The 19,257-nt window shown below is 36.3% G+C and overlaps 1 protein-coding gene across 1 annotated transcript in view; it reads right to left on the reverse strand.

Annotated features, from left to right (window-relative positions):
* MALRD1 (MAM and LDL receptor class A domain containing 1) overlaps nucleotides 1-17,790 on the reverse strand; it is a gene marked incomplete at both ends in the record, with an annotated part of 232,350 nt that extends 214,560 nt beyond the window's left edge. Inside the window, 7 exons of the mRNA XM_082296361.1 lie at nucleotides 794-951; nucleotides 4,414-4,557; nucleotides 8,584-8,677; nucleotides 12,703-12,864; nucleotides 12,946-13,040; nucleotides 17,033-17,173; nucleotides 17,730-17,790. Coding sequence (XP_082152487.1) covers nucleotides 794-951; nucleotides 4,414-4,557; nucleotides 8,584-8,677; nucleotides 12,703-12,864; nucleotides 12,946-13,040; nucleotides 17,033-17,173; nucleotides 17,730-17,790 — 855 coding nt within the window. The remainder of the gene's footprint in view (nucleotides 1-793; nucleotides 952-4,413; nucleotides 4,558-8,583; nucleotides 8,678-12,702; nucleotides 12,865-12,945; nucleotides 13,041-17,032; nucleotides 17,174-17,729) is intronic.
* Nucleotides 17,791-19,257: the final 1,467 nt, after the last annotated feature.

Consider the following 19,257-nt stretch of genomic DNA (forward strand, 5'->3'; position numbering starts at 1 on the left):
GATTTGAAGACCTCTTGGTTGTGTTACACCTTGGGGTTTTTAGCTTCTTATCTTTGTGAACAAAGTGGATCTAATTTTTTTAATATGTATATTGTTGGGTGATAAGAATTCAACTCCAGCATCAAGATATGAGAGCCATTAACTTAATGAGAGCAGCTCTACTGCTTTCATTAAGTAGCAGTACAAAGCATCAATACTAACCTATTAAACCAGGTTTTCAAAAGAGAACATCCTAGCATTAGAAAGTCTCACAAGGTAAGGGAGGTAAGAAAGATGGAAGTAGTTAGCATTGCAAACTGACGTTTGTGTTTCATTCTGACAGGGCTCTTTTAGCTACTAATAGGTAGAAGAATAGAAAACTTACTGCTCTAAAACTTGGGCAAAGAAAAGCAGGTGTTTAATCAAGAACTTTCCAGTCATCTTGAGTGAATGACATCTTTTTTAATATATCTCCATAGACAAAAACACCTATTTTCTTATTTCCATAACAGGAAGAGGGATAGAAAAGCTGTTACTATAGATCTCACCCCTGAAATCTGAAATTATTTTAATTCCATAACAGCTGGGTTTGTCCTTGAAGTCTTATTGCAGAAGATTCACCCATCAAATTAGTTTAGAGCTGATATGGCGAATATCCAGTTTTTTGCAATTGCACGGACCAGTGGAATGGCACCAAGTTACTTTTTGCACAAACTAACTTAGGGGACAGGTATGTAGCAGCAGGTGTATCTTCTTGCATTTTGTCTGTTAACACCTGGCTACCTTTTGGAAATGAACACGTGTTTCTCCTTACCTGATTCATAAGCAGTACTGCCTTGAGAGCACTGCTGTCTGCCATGGAATAGTGAAACTGAAAATGGCAATTCTTGCTGGAACAATGACACATGGAGCTGTTTAGAGAAGCACTTTCATATAGTGCATTGTCATTAGCTTCTAACCACTCAAAATGGCCTGAAGAAAAAATGAAAGGAAATAAAGGTCACTTTTTCACAAAACACATTTCTCAATCTTTGAAAGTAAGGACAGCTCTCATATAATTACACCAAAGACCCTTCCCAGCAAGAATGAAATCTGATCATCATGCTGATGATGTGACTTGGATGTCATCTGTCTCCTATTAAATAGATATATATATCTCTTCATTTTACTCACAGATAGCCCCAGCAACCAAGAAATATATCAGTCGATAGTATCTCAAAGTTTTTACTTTGCATGTTAAAACCTGCAAGAAGTCCCAGCTCAGCCTCCTTACATTTACAACCATTCAATATCTAATGACAAATATGTGTGGAAACTGGGCTTTCTTCCCACTGTCGTTTCCAGGAAATATGCTTTTTACAGCAATGCTTAAAAAAAACAAAACAAAAAGGCAGTCTGCATTGCTGCTACAGGAAGCAGTCCCATCTGCACTGTGTAATCAAGGTCTTTACTTCTCAGCCAGAACTTCTGCAACAAAATGTTGGAAGCATATTGTCTTTCCATCTGAAGCAGAAAAGCAATTTGTGCTCTTCTTGACCTACTGGCCCTTATAAAAGCATTCCTACAGAGATCTAAAGGAGTACTCCATCCCCTCAACAGTGTCTATTAGTTTTCAGAAATAAAAAGGCTAAATATTTTTACCAAATAAATCAGCTCTTTCCCCTGCCTCCTGAGTCACTGAATATTTTGCTGCCTTCTGCAGCAACTATTAAAGTAATAAACAAGGACTGACTAAGGGTCTTAAGTTTGCACTTTCTGTGTTTATTTTTCTAAATACAGCTTATCTCAAATGAAAATGTTACAAAATCTCAAGGTGAAGGAAGAAAGTGTCATTTCACAAGAAAAATGCTGATCTTTATAAAGGATCATGTATTTTTCCTTTTGTTGCCAGTTTACTCTGTGTTATGCAATGATTTACACTGTAATATATTCTTGCAATTTCCTTGGAATTAAGCTTGTAAATTCATGCCACAGTAACTAGCCCTAATATAAGGAAATATTATAGATTTAACCCAGATTTCTCTCTGACTGACATCAATAAAGCATCTACACTTCTATGTCTACTATCTTGTGCATAAAACCAATATACAACATTAGAAGATATGCTACCAATTCTTTATCTAACTTCAGAGTTCTCTGATGCCATTATAAAACCAACCAATTTTAGTTTCTGAGCCCAATGGTAATTAACATTCTTTTCACTCTTTCCTTTCAAGTACCTGAATCTTTAAAAGCAGGGCAAAGAGAAGTTGACATGGTTTTTTGACAAGAAAGCAAGTGCACAGGACTAGATAAGCCATAGTCCTATGAAGCATCCAGAATGATCCTGAGTCCAAAGAGGGATGCTTACTCTTCTTTATGGAATATATTTTATGCAAGTACTGTGATTACTTCTGGGGAAAATTGAGGCTTTTTCATAAATGAAGACTACTGAAACTGAAAACTGACTTTTTTATTTTTTCTCACCTCTTCTCTGTGGCCTCTAAAAGTAGAACAGTTTAACAAAGCAATAAAGGAACAAAGAAAAATAGTCTTCCAAGGACAGAAAGTATTTTGTTAAATATAAGGATACCAGCAAGGGAGGATTGTTCAAAGACTATAAGAAATCTTTACTTTATAAATATAATTGTCTAGACCTCTGCTTTATAATTTTGCTTCTTACCTCTCTTCTATTCATAGAAGTGAAAGCTTTGATCAAAATCAGAATACAAAGCTTAGTCAAGCTCTATTTGCATTGCAAGTCTGAGCCCTCAAGCATGGCATTTTGCAGTTTGCATACCATTTCTTTACTTTTTAGAATATATTTTTTAATATTCAGCTTCTTCATTTATATCTCAACACATCTGCATGAATAGAAATACTGAATGTATTGAGAGGTCAGCAATCACAGTTCAGATTTTTCAATACTTTCGAATGTTAATGATGAATTAAATTCTGTATATTGTTTTGATGCTTGTTTCTTCACACGTTTCTTTATGACTTGGAAGTACAGGGAATGTCCCCAAGCAGTTAGGGAAATTCAGCCGACTCAGCTCCCTGTTCATATCCATACAACAATGCCCAAGCACCTCTATAGCAAACATTTCCAAATATGTTCTCTTTCCATAGACAGTGCTTGTAATATAGTCCTTAAAAGCCACTTACAGAATTCCAGGGTTTTTTCTGTTCTCAATATTGCCTTAAAAGGGAAATCCATACCTGTTAATAGCCCTTAAGGTCTCATGTTAAGGTATGGCACAGATACAACAACTTTCTGGGAGGTTTTTCAAATAAAATCAAATGAAAAGTCTCTCCTTTGTTAGATACCCCAGTGGAAACTGGAAGATGATGTGACTTTTTTCCTCATGTTTAAGGTGGAAAGTATCTGCTTTACTCGATGCTCTCCATTATACATACCTGCAAAAATTCATTTTAACATAGTGTATACACTCAGGTTCTTTTGCTTGCTATTCAATGATAATTTGACTTATGGTTACTAGACTGTATTGAAATGCATGCTGAAATTTATTTTAAAAATCTTTCTTAAAAGGAAAACAATATCTAACACTCATTCTGCTTCTATCAACGAGATGTGCTCCATTTCTGTGGGTTCAAAGTTCAAGCAGTAATCTCCACACTCTCAGTTCTTCAGAGCTGCATCACAAACGGCACTATTACAACTAGCACTACTTGACTGCTCTGAAGGCAGTCCCAATGCACAAGCCAAACACTTAGCAGGCAAGACAATTCCATCTCACAATAGAACACTGAGAGATTTACATCCATTAAGCTTTCAAAAACCTTTCCCATAAACCCATAGACACATACTGCACAGTGACATCCAAAACAAGTCATGCTCTTTGCTTCTTAAAATTGCAGCTGGGCTAATTTTATTGGTTTTAAGGGTAGGAAACTATTTTGTAGAATAATTGTTTATTTACAGTTTCCCTAATAAAAGGTTTAAAATTAAATTCCAGGCTGTACCTTCAAGCAGAGTAGTACTACACAAGTCAAACTGCCAAGTATCAAAATCAAAACAAAACAGAAAAAAAGCACACACAGGGGATGTGGGCTTAGATGAATTTGATTTAATTTAATTTCACAAATTCTTCCACAGATCTCATAAAAATAATAAACTGGAGAATAAATCAGCAATTATTTTTGAATTCTTATGTTAAAATATTTCATGGATACCTGAAAAAATTTCATTAATTCTTACAATAAAATATTTCATGTCTTACCAGCAGGAGTGCTCACAATGCCCTTATTAAACAAAACAAAACAAAACAAAACCTAATTTAAGTACAAGCCAAAACAAAACCTAATTTAAGTACAAAATATATACAATTACTTTTTGTAGTTTTGTACTGTTTTGGCATTGGGGCACCATCTTGCCCTAAAAAGCACTATATTCTTCATGACAGCTAGTAATTTTGAGTTAAATTAAATCCCCACCTTCAGTCTTGTTGCTCCAATCCTTCAGGAAGGAACAGGAGGTAATCTTGTGCCCGGCTTGCAGCTGCGCCCACTGAGCAGGCTTAGCTGGCAGGTCTGAGTGCCACTCGCATATGCCAAGCTCAAAACTGGAAACCTGTGGTGCTAAAAGGCAAAAATAACAATTACTTCTTAAGAAGTCATTATTTATGAGACCATTCCCCATTAGAAAAATATGCTTATTAAATTCCTTGAGAATATTTCTGCTTTTTCAAAAGGTTACTCCAAAAGCCCTGTGTATCCCTGGTTGCTGTCCCATATTTCAGCCTGCCATCTTTAATTATTCTAAGAAATCATTTCCTGAAGACAGGTGCTTCTTTCAAAGCAATGGAGTGCTCTTTATGTTAGCCAGTCATCACAACCTTCATGAATTCAATTCCGCAGAGAGAGTTGCCAGGTAATATAAAAACTGACACATAATAATAAGAAATACCTATTTACTTTCTAGATGATAGCTACAGAAAAATCAATTTTAACTGAGAGGTTAAACTCAGCAGCATCCCCACAATACTTGTAACAGACTACTTCTTTTTAGAGACATAAAGGTTGTGAAAGCATCACCACATATTTTTAAGAGCTTGTTTAAGGGCACAGCATGCCTGACTAATCTAGTTGCCTTCAGCAATGGTCAGGATTTTAAGCAGGATTGAAGTATGATAATGGAAGTTCCATTTCTTAATGTGATTGCAGGGGAAAGGTAATCTCCTGGTTAAGAGACACTAATAAATAGGAGTCAGGATAGCTCAGAGAAAACATAAAGATTCCTAACTATATGGAAAAAACAATTTAAGGTCAGTATACACAGTTACTGTCTCCTTCATCCGAGAGATGTATTATTCACATTACTGACACCTCAGTGAAATGGCCTGTCCAGCCAGTGCTGCAAACCTTTCATTTCTTCCCTCTTCCAGTGCTGGATAAATGTGCACTTTTTTCAAACCATGTATATTATGCGAGAAAGAGCTTGTCAAAAACTTGTTTTCCATGGAAAATGCAAAATCCCACAAGGGTCTAGAAAAGGATGGCTTTTGTCAAATTTCAACATGCAAAAGAAGTTGCAAATTCTTTCAAAAGGAATCAAGATCTTTTAACACTATTGAAGTATTGACACAGAACATTTTGAGTCATTCTGTGGTGGTTTTTTTAAAATTTAGATTTAGACATTTTTGAGGTTTTGTTTGTTTTGACAAAATACCCATTTTCCATCTCCTAATTCCACAGCATGTCAGACGACAGTAAGATTAGTATTTTGGATTTTCTGACTTTCATCCCTGTAGCAGTTCATCTCAAATACCCTCTTCTGTAATATTAAAGGCTACGTCTTTGCAGGATTAGAATTAACCAAGGAATTAAGTTTAAGATTTTTTCAGTTGAAGTATTCATACTGGATTTTTGTCAAAATTTATATATCATAAGTAATACATATATAATTACTTCAGTTTCCTGAAAAAAACCCCATAACTTTGTAGTGAGGCTTTGTCACTTCTGTGTTACAAGTGACTTAAGGAGGACAAAAGCCTGATTCTACCTTATAGCATTCCACTTTCATGCCTTAGACCTCTTTGCTTTCATCTCTATATGTAGAGATCAGAAGCACAGTCTTAGTGGGGTTCTTCTCATGTATAATTCTCTGGCAGTTGAGAGGAAATTCTGCAGAGCAGCCATTTGGATAAGAATATGAAGCCTTTGGACAGAGGGTCTACTAAAGGTATAATTAAAGGAGATATTGCATTAAGTGTGTTTCAGAAAATAACTTCAATATTTTCTATTCTACAGCCAAAGTATTTTATTTTTCAGCAGCCCATATTCAAATGTATAGCAAAGAGCTGTGGGGGTTTTGAGTGATAACAAACTATTTGGCAGCTGTTGGGAGAACTACAAACTGTAGACTATCTTAAATTGCTATATTGAAGATAGGGTTTTAGTTGTGTTTTTTTCAATGCATGAAGTTTAGTCTTTAGTAGAATTGGACAACAGACTGAGATAAGACATTTTGGGACACAGGAGAGGGATAGAAGGGAAGGGAGAACTTAAAGCATAATGAAATTACTTTTGTATTTAACAGTCACAGTTTGTATCAAGAAACTCCTGAAAGCACAAATATTTAAGGTATTTGACTTACAACCCTTAAAGCACAGTCATACTAATGAACACAAATGCAGGTCATCTCTTATGTGCATTTATACTGGGATTAAAAATCATGAAGGGTACATTAAAAATGCAAGTTTTAACTAGGAATTTCATGAAATTAAAGTGGTTTTCATTAAGACTCTACTCATCCAGACATTCCATAAGGACTATAGAAAAAAACAGTAGTCTGACCTTTTGTTTTAATTATTGGAAAATGTTCTGTAGTAACATTCCTCTTTCAGGGAGAAAATTAAGATTCTTTGACCCTGTTTCTGGCTGCTGTGAGCCATTTAGATGTCACCTAATGAAGTTGACTTCTCCTAATGAGGAAACACAGGATAAGAACTGGCTCTTATTAGAATATACCTGAGGCACTTAACAGTGCAGCAGCTCAACCTGTAAGCCACAGTATGCAGTTCAACAGCTGGCATGTAAGGTGAGTTTAACACCCGGATTTATAAGATATGGTGAGTACATAAATCAGTTTCTTTTTTTTCTTTTTCCCTCTCTTTGAGATGGTATTTCATCTTTATAACTGATTGGTTTTGGTTTAATTTTTTTTGCTTTAGAATAACTGTGTTGAAAAATTCGATATTTTTTTACAGACAGATCTACATCATCTGGCAGGAACTGGTTAAACAAGTACCTAGATTTCTAGAATTTAGCAGTGCATTTTTTCCATTTTATGCCAGCCTTTTATCTGCAGAAGTCCCCCAGGGAGCAGAAAGAAGCTGGGTTAAAAATCATATACTTGTCATCTTTACATTGAGGACAAGTTTCAAACTCCATTTCAAATTCGTTTTTTCAAAGTAAGCACACTGTATACTTTCCTGAGTTCATAGACAAGAGTACCCAAAAATTTAAATTAGCATCTTTGCCTTTCAATTAATACAGCTAGAAAAGCTTTACAAAACAGAAAAGCACGTTGTGCCCTGGCATGAAAATATTCATATAATATTTACATCTATAATTCTCCACTGTAAGAAAGTTTTAACACGAGGAAGCGGACATGATCGACTTTAGGTACCTGAAACTTCATTTCCCCAATATAGATCCCCTTTTAACTAAATAGGCATGCCTGCTGCCATCATTAAATTAGGGTTTGTATCTTGCTTTGAATGTATCTGTTTGCAATTGCTCAGCACTCTAAGATAGTAATATGCATGTGCATCTCTTTTGAACAGTTTTTTCCTATGGGGAAATCTATAGAGCACTGTTTAGGAGTATGGTACACACAAAACCAACCATGCAACCTAGCTTGGTCTGTGTCAAACATTGCTTTCCATATCTCAAGTTAAGTTTAAAGTCTAAACCCTCTGTGCCCATGCCAAGAATAAGAGAAAGGAAAACAAAGGAGGTGCTTTGAATCAGGACTGCCCTCACCTGAGGCTGTGACATAGGTGCCACAGGGCAGTACTCTTGTGTAATACGGAGCAGCAAGCAACTTAATTTATGCTAGGATGGGTAGTGTTCCTTTTCCATGAAAATACATTGGGTTGAAAGGGGAAATAGGAAACGTTTTGCTAAAGAATCCTGGCATGCAGGGATGGTCTGACGCAGAGGTGACCAGCCTGACATTACAGCTCTTGGATGTAGCAGAGCAGAACAGCATAACCCCACCGCACAGCTGAGGATCAGGACCTTTGCGCATTTAGAAATACACAAGTGCCCTGGGAATCTTCCTACTCAGCTCCAAAGCTTTGCCTGAGCTGGCTGAACACATAAATTCTTCTGCCAAAAACAGTAGATCTTTTTTGCCCACTAAGCCCTACATTTATAATGTATCAGATTTCTGAAAGTATTTATTGTCTTTCTTTGTAACTGTGTTTAGATGTGAGAAGACAGATGATTGTTTAGGGAAATTAAAACGAGCCAAATGAAACCACTTACAGCGTTAAGAAAGCCCTTGAACAACAAAAGGCTTTCCATTGTTTCTTCTTTTCTAATCCAAGGAAAAGACAAAGTACAATGACCTGGCTCCTGAAAAGCAGATATTCTTACCACATGCCAAAGAACATCCTTCACTGAAGGTAATATCATCAATGGCAACAGTTTCACCTTTTGTCCGGGTCTCCACCATCCCCCAAAAGATAACCTAAAGAGATTAACAGCAAATCAACAAGAAGCGGAATTTACCAGTGTCACAGAAAAAACAAAAGAGCACACAGTATATGCCAGTCTAGCCCATGGAGTTTCTGTTGGAAATAAGAGAACTCTAATCACACATTTAACAATTTTGAAGGATTACCCATCCTGGCTTTTTCATACATCTGTGGCTTATTCACACAAGCACAGATAAGTAGTCCAATCATCTAACTCAAGATTAAAGTAAAATTCAACAGGAAGGATCTGAAAATCACAATAAAATGCCTTAAAATCTAAGCAAGGATCGTGACAATTAAAGAATAAAACACAAAGGATTTTGTGTTTTATCAAGTCATTATTCAAGGAGAGACTATAAATGTGAACAATTTCTGGTTGATTTCAGAATTTCTCAGAAACCTGGAGGAAAGTCACAGCAAAAAACCACCATTATTCAGAAGTCTTTAATCAAGTTTTTAGCAAAAAAACCCCTTGAGGAGTACTTGGTCGACCATTATTCTGCTCTAATGTTACAACAGTGATATTTGTTTTCCCTACCAAAGTCTTCTATACAGAAAAAATTACAAATATTTTACATTTCCATCTTAAGGGCAGATTTCAATCCACATTTGTAAATGTACAGGCTGTCACAGGTTTTCTGCAGTGGTGTACAAGGGAACTGACTGATCAGTCACAGTGCTTGGGAAAACACAACAAGAAAACATACCAATCAAAACAACCCAACGAATCAATCTTATGAATAACATTCCTTAAATTATTCCCTAACCACAGCTTGGGATGACACAGCTCCAGAATTTTCCAGAGTCTTGGAGGCACAATCTACCTAGAGATACATTCTAGCTCTTAATAAGGAATTCACAGTTTTAGCAATATTTTTTCAAATATTACCTTGAGAGTTCAGAAACAATGTTGTGCATAGTTTAACATATTGATGCAGAAAACCTATAAATTATCAAAAATTGGGTTTTTCACTGTACAAGATGACACAACTTATCCAATTATATGACCATTATGTTATGAGTGGGAATTGTTTTGAGGGGTGTAACCTTTTGTCTTTTGTTCGTTTTTCTGAAGCTGCAGTTGGCTTGCACAAGAAGAATGGCAGCCATATCCCATTCAAAAATATGTTTATATGACTGAAATGCAGCATCATGGAAATTCACTCATTTGATTTAGTTCAGAGAACAGTATTTTGAATTCCTGAATTCTGCTGCAATGATATGTGCAGTTAATGTGTACTTTCATGACATCCCCACTAGAAGGACAAAAAGTGTATTTATATTTTCTGTTTCTATCATTACATGATTTCAGATAAGTTTCTAAAACAATATAGTGCACTGTTTTATAATTAGAAAGAAGAAACAAGAAATATTATTTAATATCAAGGATTTGACAAATATTTCACCTTTGCAGAGTGCTGTTTCATTGTGAACTCAAAATTCAGTTATTAATAGCTTCATTTTTAATGTATATCTTTCTGTAGCTTGCAGTTGGGTTTTCAAAGATTTTATTATATAGTGAAACAAAGTGACTTAGACAATGCTAAAGAGGGACTAGCTCACTTTGCTGGTCCAAAATCAGAGGCTGCTTCAAGGTCATATTCCATTAAGTCTGTATGAACTTGTGTTTACCCAAAACTCATGAACAGTCTCTCAACTTCCCCACTTCCAGAAGATAATATTGCTAGATGCCTCCAGCTGCTCTTGTATCTAAAAAATATTATACAGGCTTTACTGGTGCAGATGCCCAGCTGACCCCTGCTGAGTTCAGTCTAATACCAACCAAACAGACTCACACCCAAGTTTACTCCAGCAAGGAATCATTCAGTTTTCCTTCTCATACAAAGTCTAGAGTTCCTTAAGCTCACAAGTCAATAACAAAAAGAGTCTACTTAGTGGCACTTTCTGCTCATATCTGCAATGATCCATATCTATGCAATATCTGTGAGCACCAGAACAAATTAACTTTGTGGCCCCATTAGTGGGATGAAAGTTCTAGGTGGACTGTAGGTGGGATCAAACACAAGCTGGACTGACTCCACAATGCAGCCACAGGGACAGATTGCCAGCACAGCAGCAAAGCACAAGGTAGAATAGGAATCAAGCACAAAGACAGAAATGAACCCCAAGCCTAGAACCCTTTCCCTTAATGAATTCTAGGAGACAGAAATTTGTTCTCAGTAAATAAGAGGAAAAGTAGCTTAGAAGAAAAAATCACGACACAGTTCTGCAAAACCCAGCCAAAACAGACATACCGAGTTTGCTACTTGTTCAGTAGCTAAATCACTGACAATCTTTTTATTTCAGAATTCCAAAAAATGGAGATTTTTAAGTGCCAACATGAAATTCTGTAACCCATAAATATAATCCAGACTCTTAGTAGGAAGAGACTTAAGTGTTAAACAGTCAACATCAAAATGAGCAAAGAAAATAAGCAATGGAGGTTCAGAGATTGATTTTAACTAACATCTCACTTCAAAAATGTTTGTAAAATTGACAAAAGTATTAAAGCACCCTATTTCAAAGTGATTTGTACATCCAAATAAAAATTATCTGTCTCCCATCATTTTTTTTCCATAGAAACATTAATAATCAAAATTTTGTCTTGAAAAATGCCACAGGTATCCCTGTAGGCTAAGTATCTTGTCATACAAAAGAGCAAGTGCAAAAGGGCAAGTGAATTGCATTCAGTTCTATGACAGTGACATCTTGCATGTTTTCACTGGAGCAAAACGTGCAAACAAAGAAGAAAATTTACTCAGCTTCAGACTCTAGGTTTTGTGAGGGGCTGAGCTGTATTTCTTAAACCAGTTGTAATGATAACTGCACTAAGTTTGACACCTGCCTCTTTAAAGCTGGACTCTGCCCATCAGTTCACTTGATAGAGGCCAAAGGATAACCAGGTTTGCAAGCAATGATCTAATTAGGATTTGACCTAGCAATTCAGAGGAAGTAGATGCCATATTATACTAACCATTCCCGGACTCGGTCAATTTTCCAAATAATATGAAGGATGAAAAAAATAAATCTAGAAGTAAACCCTTCCAGTACAACTTCAGATTGCTATATATACTCTCCTATCAGGTAGAGGTAAGTTATTGACCAATACCAGCATTGATACTTGTGTTGAGTTGGGCACGGGTATTTTGCAATATACATTCTCAGAAGGGTTGAGCAGGCCAGTATTACTTCAAACATCAAGATCCTGTTGGATGCTTTAGCACAATATGCAAGTCAAGTAATGATGTTACTCATTTGATGTATTGAAATGAGGTTGTGCTGCTATGCCTTCAGGTTTGTATGCTAAGCAACTTCACAGTAACTGCTGTAGCAGGAAAGGCCTCTCATTTTCTGCTCTGCTCCCCACCTTCTCTCCAGTATTACACATGACAGAGAGTGTACATCACCCACAATATTACAGCCCTAAGTTACATTTACTATGCTAATGTGTTTTGTAAATGCACATGTAATAACATTTAAATAGCTTATGACATTTGCATTGCTCTTCAGTAGCTTTGAGCAAAATAAAACTGCACACGTGTTCTGTAACAAAGGCCCAAAGCTGCAATTAATAGTTAAGTACTGTGTTTGGCACCTGCAGCACCCCTATAGAAAAAAGTATCTCATAGTATAAAATGCTGTTTCCTATACAAATAAAACCTTGAGTTTATCAGTCCCGTTAGGCTGCGGCTAAGAGAACACTGTACTGGAAGTTAAGATCAGAAGTATATCACCTCTATGGGCTGGTAGATAATTTATGGCTCAATGAGACTGACTTTTATTTAAGACACATGCACAGTTCAAGCAAAGTTTGATATTAGTTTTAACACCATTAAGAGATAAGGACAAGCTGCATTTGCTAATGCAAACTATGATCTTCAAAATGGCTTTTTTCTTGTTTACCTCATGATAGTGCTGTCTTTCCATTTAGAAAATATTTAGTGCTGACCTATTAAAAAGGCCCACAGTTTATAACCCATTTAAGAAGTGTCCTTTACAGCAACCTCAATTTACTAACCTGATACTTTTCGGTGCTATTGATTGTGATGTTATTTACATTCCACTGATTTCGTAGTTCTCCAGACACTTGCCAAATATTTGTAATGGTATCTTCAGAGTGCTTTTGAAGCCCCACCATCAATGTTCCACTCATTTGACTGACCCAATAATGAAATCTAATCTAGGAAAAATAAGAACATCTGATTATTCTAGGGAAATACTATGGCAAAGAATGTAATACAAGGACTGTGTATCAAAATACCTGGCAAATGTGTTCTTCATCAGTTGGAAGGAAAACATTTGTCCTTAAAGTTGCAGAAGATGATTGCATTTCAGAGGACAATGAGAGGAAATAAGCTATTAAAAGGAATAAAAAGAGAAAACTTAGAAGCTTGGAAAAAAAAATCAACAACAAAACACGAAGAACAATATGCACAGGTATAAATTAATAACCAAAAAGCCAGCTAGAATTGTTTCCTCAGAAAAGATTAATAGCACTTGTAGCCATTGTGTTCCAAGCTTTTTTTCATGTTCAATATTGTCATGGTATTGCTCAATGTTCCAGCCAAATTTTAAGTAGGATTCCAAAATGTTTCATGTGGTGATGGCTTGAATACTCAACTTGGAAGTGCAAAATTCTGGGACAAAGTGAGACTAACTCAGAAAGCTGATCAAAGACTTTAAACTCCAACTATTGAATAGATAACATATTTCATGCCTAAACATCAAACTGCCATGAACAACAATACACATTTATCACGACAATTCAGGTCTCTGAGGAGATGGTGGAACATGGGAGAGAAGACTGTGGTGTGTTTATAGGTTCTGCTGGTGTTCAGATAGGTGTCTGGTTTCTGGCTGCTGGGAAAATTCCCTCACTGCAGAGAGAAGGTTGTGGTATCCCTGTACACATTCCCAACATAAAAAGCTGTCTTCAGAATTTCAAAGCTACCATTAAAGGTACCATTATCTTTCATTTACAAAACAAGCCCTTGCTTCACTTGAAAGTCTAACAGCTTAAGAGGAGTCAGTGAACCATGGTTGTTGTCCTGACCTTTGATTGGTTGTGTATCTTCCTAAAAATATTGTTTCAGGTCTTATGAAAGATGGAAGGCAACCACCCTTTTTTAGGATATCAAACACTTCAAGTCAAAATTTGGCTCTTCCTGAACATGAAGATTTCAGATATGTTAGATGTTAAAGGATGCAAGAGGAAATACAAAGAACAGAAAAAGACTCAATCTATTTTTAATCCTTTTTCTTCCTTTCTCTTCTCCTTCCCAAACTCCAAACAATGTCAAGTAAACTGTTGTCCTCTGACATTAACATTCTAATGAAAGGAGGAAGATGAAAGAGAAAAAAAGCCAAGTGGGATTTGGAATTTAAAAAAAAAGGATTAAAAAAAAAAAGGAATAAAAAAAATCATAAAAATAAAGATTATTACGTTAACAAAATATTAGAGGATAAATCAAACCATCTAAATACTTAATTTATTAAACTACCCACCTTGACCTCTCATCCTTATGTGGAACTGGAAAGCCCCTGATGAAGCACCACCAGCCCAGCTCAGGTCTGGAGCCAGCTGAGCAATCCCACAAAGGAGCATTTTGCAGCCTGATACCAGGGCAATGGCCATGCTGCCCCCAGGTTTTAGACCTTTCCTGACTGCTCAGACAGCACTTTCAGAGCCTGCCAGCTGCAAGGATATTGTTCCTACCCACAACAGATGGCTTGGTGCCTCTGCAGAGCCCTGTCCCTGACTCCAATCTGTTCCATTGGATGTTAGCTTCCATGAAATTTTGAAACTTTTCTTTTAGTTCTCCGAAAATAAATGTGTCTAAGAGTTAAAAATATATTTTTCACTGCCACAGGATTTTTTACACAGATGGGGCAGAAATAGTAATTTTAAGAAATTCTTTGAACATTCATCTCACATTGGACCTTTGCATAGAGAATAGTTTCAGCTAGCAAAATCAGGTTGTGTTTTGGTTTGGGTTTTTTTCAAAGTAGTTGTCACTGGTCTGCTCAATTACTTTCTCAGTGGAAAAAAAAGAGCCGTGAGAGACTGACCTAAAGAAATGTTTTGGGTTCTACTAAATACACACATAAATCTTCAAAGGAGTTAAATTTACCAAGGGATCTTTGCTTTTCTGTTAGTGTGTGTGTATTATCCTGATGGCAGGAAATCTTCCCTTTAACACTCTGCCACAGAGCATACTCTGCTCACTTGTCACAATAGAGAATAATTTCTGGGTTTTAAGCAGGATACAACATAAAACTGATTACATAGTCTGTTGAGTCACCAGCAGTGGGAAAACTTGACTCACTGCCATAAGAAGATAAATATTTCCTAGGCGATTAGAACCGGCATTTAGAAAATGAAAGTACAGTTCAGACATTCTCCAGGTAGAAAAATAAAAGCAAATTAATAAAATATATTTAAATCTCCTTAGCTATTCAGTTCACAGATCTGAGTGCACAGCCTCTCAGAAAGCTGAATAGCTGCAAGTATTCAAGCTTCCTGCTACCTGAATAAAATAACTTAGATCAACATGACGACTGGACAATTCAGACCTGGCAGACACAACAGTGACTGAATGCCCAAAACAAGTAAATGTGAACATACAGGTGACTGAACAGTTTGTTTTGTCTATAACAAACACTTCAGTTGATGATTCTCAATCTTTTGGTAGCTTTGGCTGTCTATATAAGTAAAATTTTCCATTCCCCACTAGTTTTTTGCAAGATAAGTGTAACCTATTTTATGGTTATAGGAGCATTTTTCTGGCCTTTGTTATGTCCTGATGTGGTGTGTATTAGCAATCATGCACAAATCCTAGAAACTTTAACTACAGCAAGACTGTTGTCTGGCTAACCTGTTTAGATTCCAGCCAAGAGTTTGCTACATTTGTATTCCATGGTACTTTTGGGTTTTTTTAATGTGTTTCTTGATGAGAAGTGTTGTATTATTTTAAAGATAAACTATTTCACAACTTGCATACTTGAAACAAAGCTTAAGTTTATGAAAAAGTTTTGGCAGCTGCTCATATTTTTGTGCTAGTCTCAGTTTAAATCAATGCTTATTTAAGAGCAACCTTATGTTTGGAAGCATAATACTCCCAGCAGTGCTTCTGTGATACAAGCAAAACCTGAAGTTGCTAAAACCATACCACATATATAAAGTTTCCTAATTGCAGAGTATCATGAGAGTTATCCACTGTGAAATGAGAACTTGAAGTGATCAGAAGGAAAAGGTAGAGTGGGGTTTTTTGTTGTTTTTTTCAATAAAAATGTTTAAACTTGGGTTCCATTTTCATCTGCTGATTTCTAAGCAAGTTTTCCCTTCATTCACCTTGAAACCACCAGTTTATACTCATCAGGTCAGGGAACTTCTACCTGTTTGGTACCTTATGTAATGTGTAAGAGATGCTACTTTAGAACAGCGCAGATTTCCACACTTCCAGATCATCACAGTTTGGGAAAAAGGTGTAAAGCACGTGGGCTAATCACAACACTTGCATCCCACATAGGATTATCTTCTTGTACCTGCTCCAACACTGCATGCCTGCCTCCGGGTGCTCACATTGAGGGCTGCCAAAGCACTGCTTGTGCCCAGGAGAGATGAGAGGGTGTGGGTGGAGATGAAGGGAAAGAGAATAACAAAAAATATGGAGAACTAAACAGTTATTGTATTACAGTACGTATTACAGAAGGAAAAGCAGGATTAACTTGGCCATAGGACAAGTATAAAGGGTATGTTCTGTCTGAGAACAGAGAAAAGGAATTACTTAGTTGAGAGATAGTCTTCAAGGCAAAGTAGAATTGTAAGAAGATTTAGAAAGAAGCTGGCTCAAAGACAGACGATCAAAGCTTATTCTGTCTCCAGATACAAAGTCCTCCTCTCTCAAAATATTTGAAACAGTAATATTAGCCACAGATAATAGATACACAATCCAGGCATTTACCAGTCCAAGAAAACATGAAAATATGTCTCAAAATTTCTAAACTTTGCAATCATCAAGACTGAATTTATAACCCAGTATCTCCAAAACAAGTAAAGATCACTCTGCTAGATAAGCACATCTTTTGAAATGGATTATTTGCTCCTCTGTGATAACGAGAATTGCTTACTGGAATACTGCCTTTCCCCATCCCCCCCGCCCCTCAAATTCTGGATTATTGTATTTGCAATCACCTAACAACATAAGACATAAGACATAACTGCTCAGAAAACACATAGCTGAATATAATTCAACTATCAAGAAATTAGCAAAATTTAGCAAACTAAATAGAAAACTACGTAATTTGTAAGAGTCCGTGGCTTCCTCAAAGAACATGAGGAGTCTTACCACTCTCATTCCCACTGTGGTCAGAATACGGTGGTCCCATGCCAGATTGGCCATTTCTTCTTATCCAGACAGGATGTAAATTGAATTCAGGAAGAGCTTTGCACAGATTGGTTTCAAAATCACACTTGTCCCAGGAGGAACCTGAATTGAAGAAAACAAACAAAAAATTAAAAGCTTAAAAACAGAAGCAAAAGAGTATTTTTTCACCATCACTTGCTGTTTAATTAACACACAGAAAAACTCTGAACAGGGCCTGAAAAAAAATCATGAACAAAGAAACAGCACAGTGGAAGAGAGACGTGGGAATGAAAATGAACATTGGAAAAAAACCCCAAACAAAGAACCAAGTCCTTCCTTCACCAAACCAAATCCAAACTCGTCTGCTTATATTTTATTACTATAATATATGCTCTTCTCATCACAAATGTGTGTGTAGTTACCTTTTTGTAGGTAACTCTCCAAGCTAGTATATATGCAGAGACTGTTCTTAAAATACACTGCAGCTCTAAGGAAAAGAATTTGTCCAGAGTTCTTGCATAAATAAACAAAGACTTAACATCAGGATGTAATCAGATAGCAATTTTTTTTTTATTCCACATCATTAAAACAAGAGATTAAATGAGTCCTCAGAACCCAGTTTGGTGTACGAGTTCATTCAGGCAATTTGAGGAGGGTATGTGACCAGATAAATAATTACTTCCTGGGATGGAGGGACAGATTTTGGTTTCTGCACGGGTGTCAAAAAGCTCTTTATGCATCATATCCAAGCTGAATGAAAGTGCCTGAATGTGCTTGACAGGCTAGGTATCCCCATTCCTTGAAGAACTTATTGTGGTGGTGGAAGGATTTAATTAAAAAAAAAAAAGTCTAAGCAGAGGCAGCTGTAAAGAGCAAACTTATTGCAACTTCAGCCCAAGCAGAGTGGCCAGTATGTGGTTCTGTCTCTGGATTTCATGTCCTGTGTGGAAACTTTCTGTTTCCCTGCCCTTTGTCTTACACAGCAGAGGAAAATGGGTTAAGACCCTGCCTTCTAATTGGGATTCTGGTTAGACACAAGAACTACAATGACTTCACACTCCCTCTCAAATTGGTGCTTGCTCCAGGCCCCAGCTAATGCCTTTGGTCTAGTCTGTATTATCACAGTTCACTAGTCATTTTAAATAAAGTTGCAACTGCAGCATTAATAGTCACACTATGATGTTCAATTTCATGACTTTCATATTCATGTCAGTTTACTGCAACTATTAATTACAAGGTGAGAGAGGGGAAAACAGAAATAATTCACACAAGCATTCCAGACTCAAGTTAATGTGCAGATTGGCTGAATCATCAACCAAATTTTTATTGATGCTTTTATTCCTTGGATGTTTAAGTGGCTAAAAAGCATGTCAGATGTTCATCAAAAGCACAAACACTGTTGAAGCAGATCTGCTTCACATTGCATGAAATGAACTAAATCGTCTTCAGTATTTCTTCAGGAATTTTCTCATACCTGAAAAAACAATTGCAAATTAATATGCATGAAATAGTAAGAATTGTACCCTTTTAAATTAATTTTTAGGTTTTAAATTAAAAATTAATCATCATTATTTTCCAAAGCAATATTCATTTTCACAGAAAATGTAACTTCAAAGCAAACCAATGTAAATTTGCTGGAAGATAGATTTACAAAGGTAAAGTCACTGCTTAGAGAGGAAAAGTTCAGAAGGATGAAATGTGTGGGATTTTTTAGACAATTTTTGCTGAATTTCCTGTGAGCAAAAAAATTATCTAAAATAACCTCTACGAAAAATTCCAAGTGTTCCAGGAAGAGACTACAGTTAAACATTCTATTTCAAGTGTGTGTGTGTGTATAAAATCTCAGTTTGGGATATTCTAGGAACAAAATATTTTTAAGAGTAGTTAGTTATCATTAATTTCCTGGCAAATATTTTGCAATATGAAGATCAAATGAACAATAAAAACTGGAATTCCAACTTTTATATATTTTCACCACAGAAGCTTCCTTAAATTTGAGCAAAGCCCAAGGGAAAGAGCAGGAACCTGTCACCAACATGAGATCAGGATCTGAAACCTAAGCAGAAAAATAATTTTGCAATAATCCCAAATCACAAGAAAGAGTGGCAGCAGGACAAATCTTAGATTCGACAGCCTGATCTGTATCTTCATGTCTGACAGCTGATTTATCTCCTGAAGTAATCCGGAGCATTATCCAAGCAGTCCCC

This window comes from Coloeus monedula (assembly GCF_965178545.1).
Source record: "Coloeus monedula genome assembly, chromosome: 1".
NCBI classification, from domain to species: domain Eukaryota; kingdom Metazoa; phylum Chordata; class Aves; order Passeriformes; family Corvidae; genus Coloeus; species Coloeus monedula.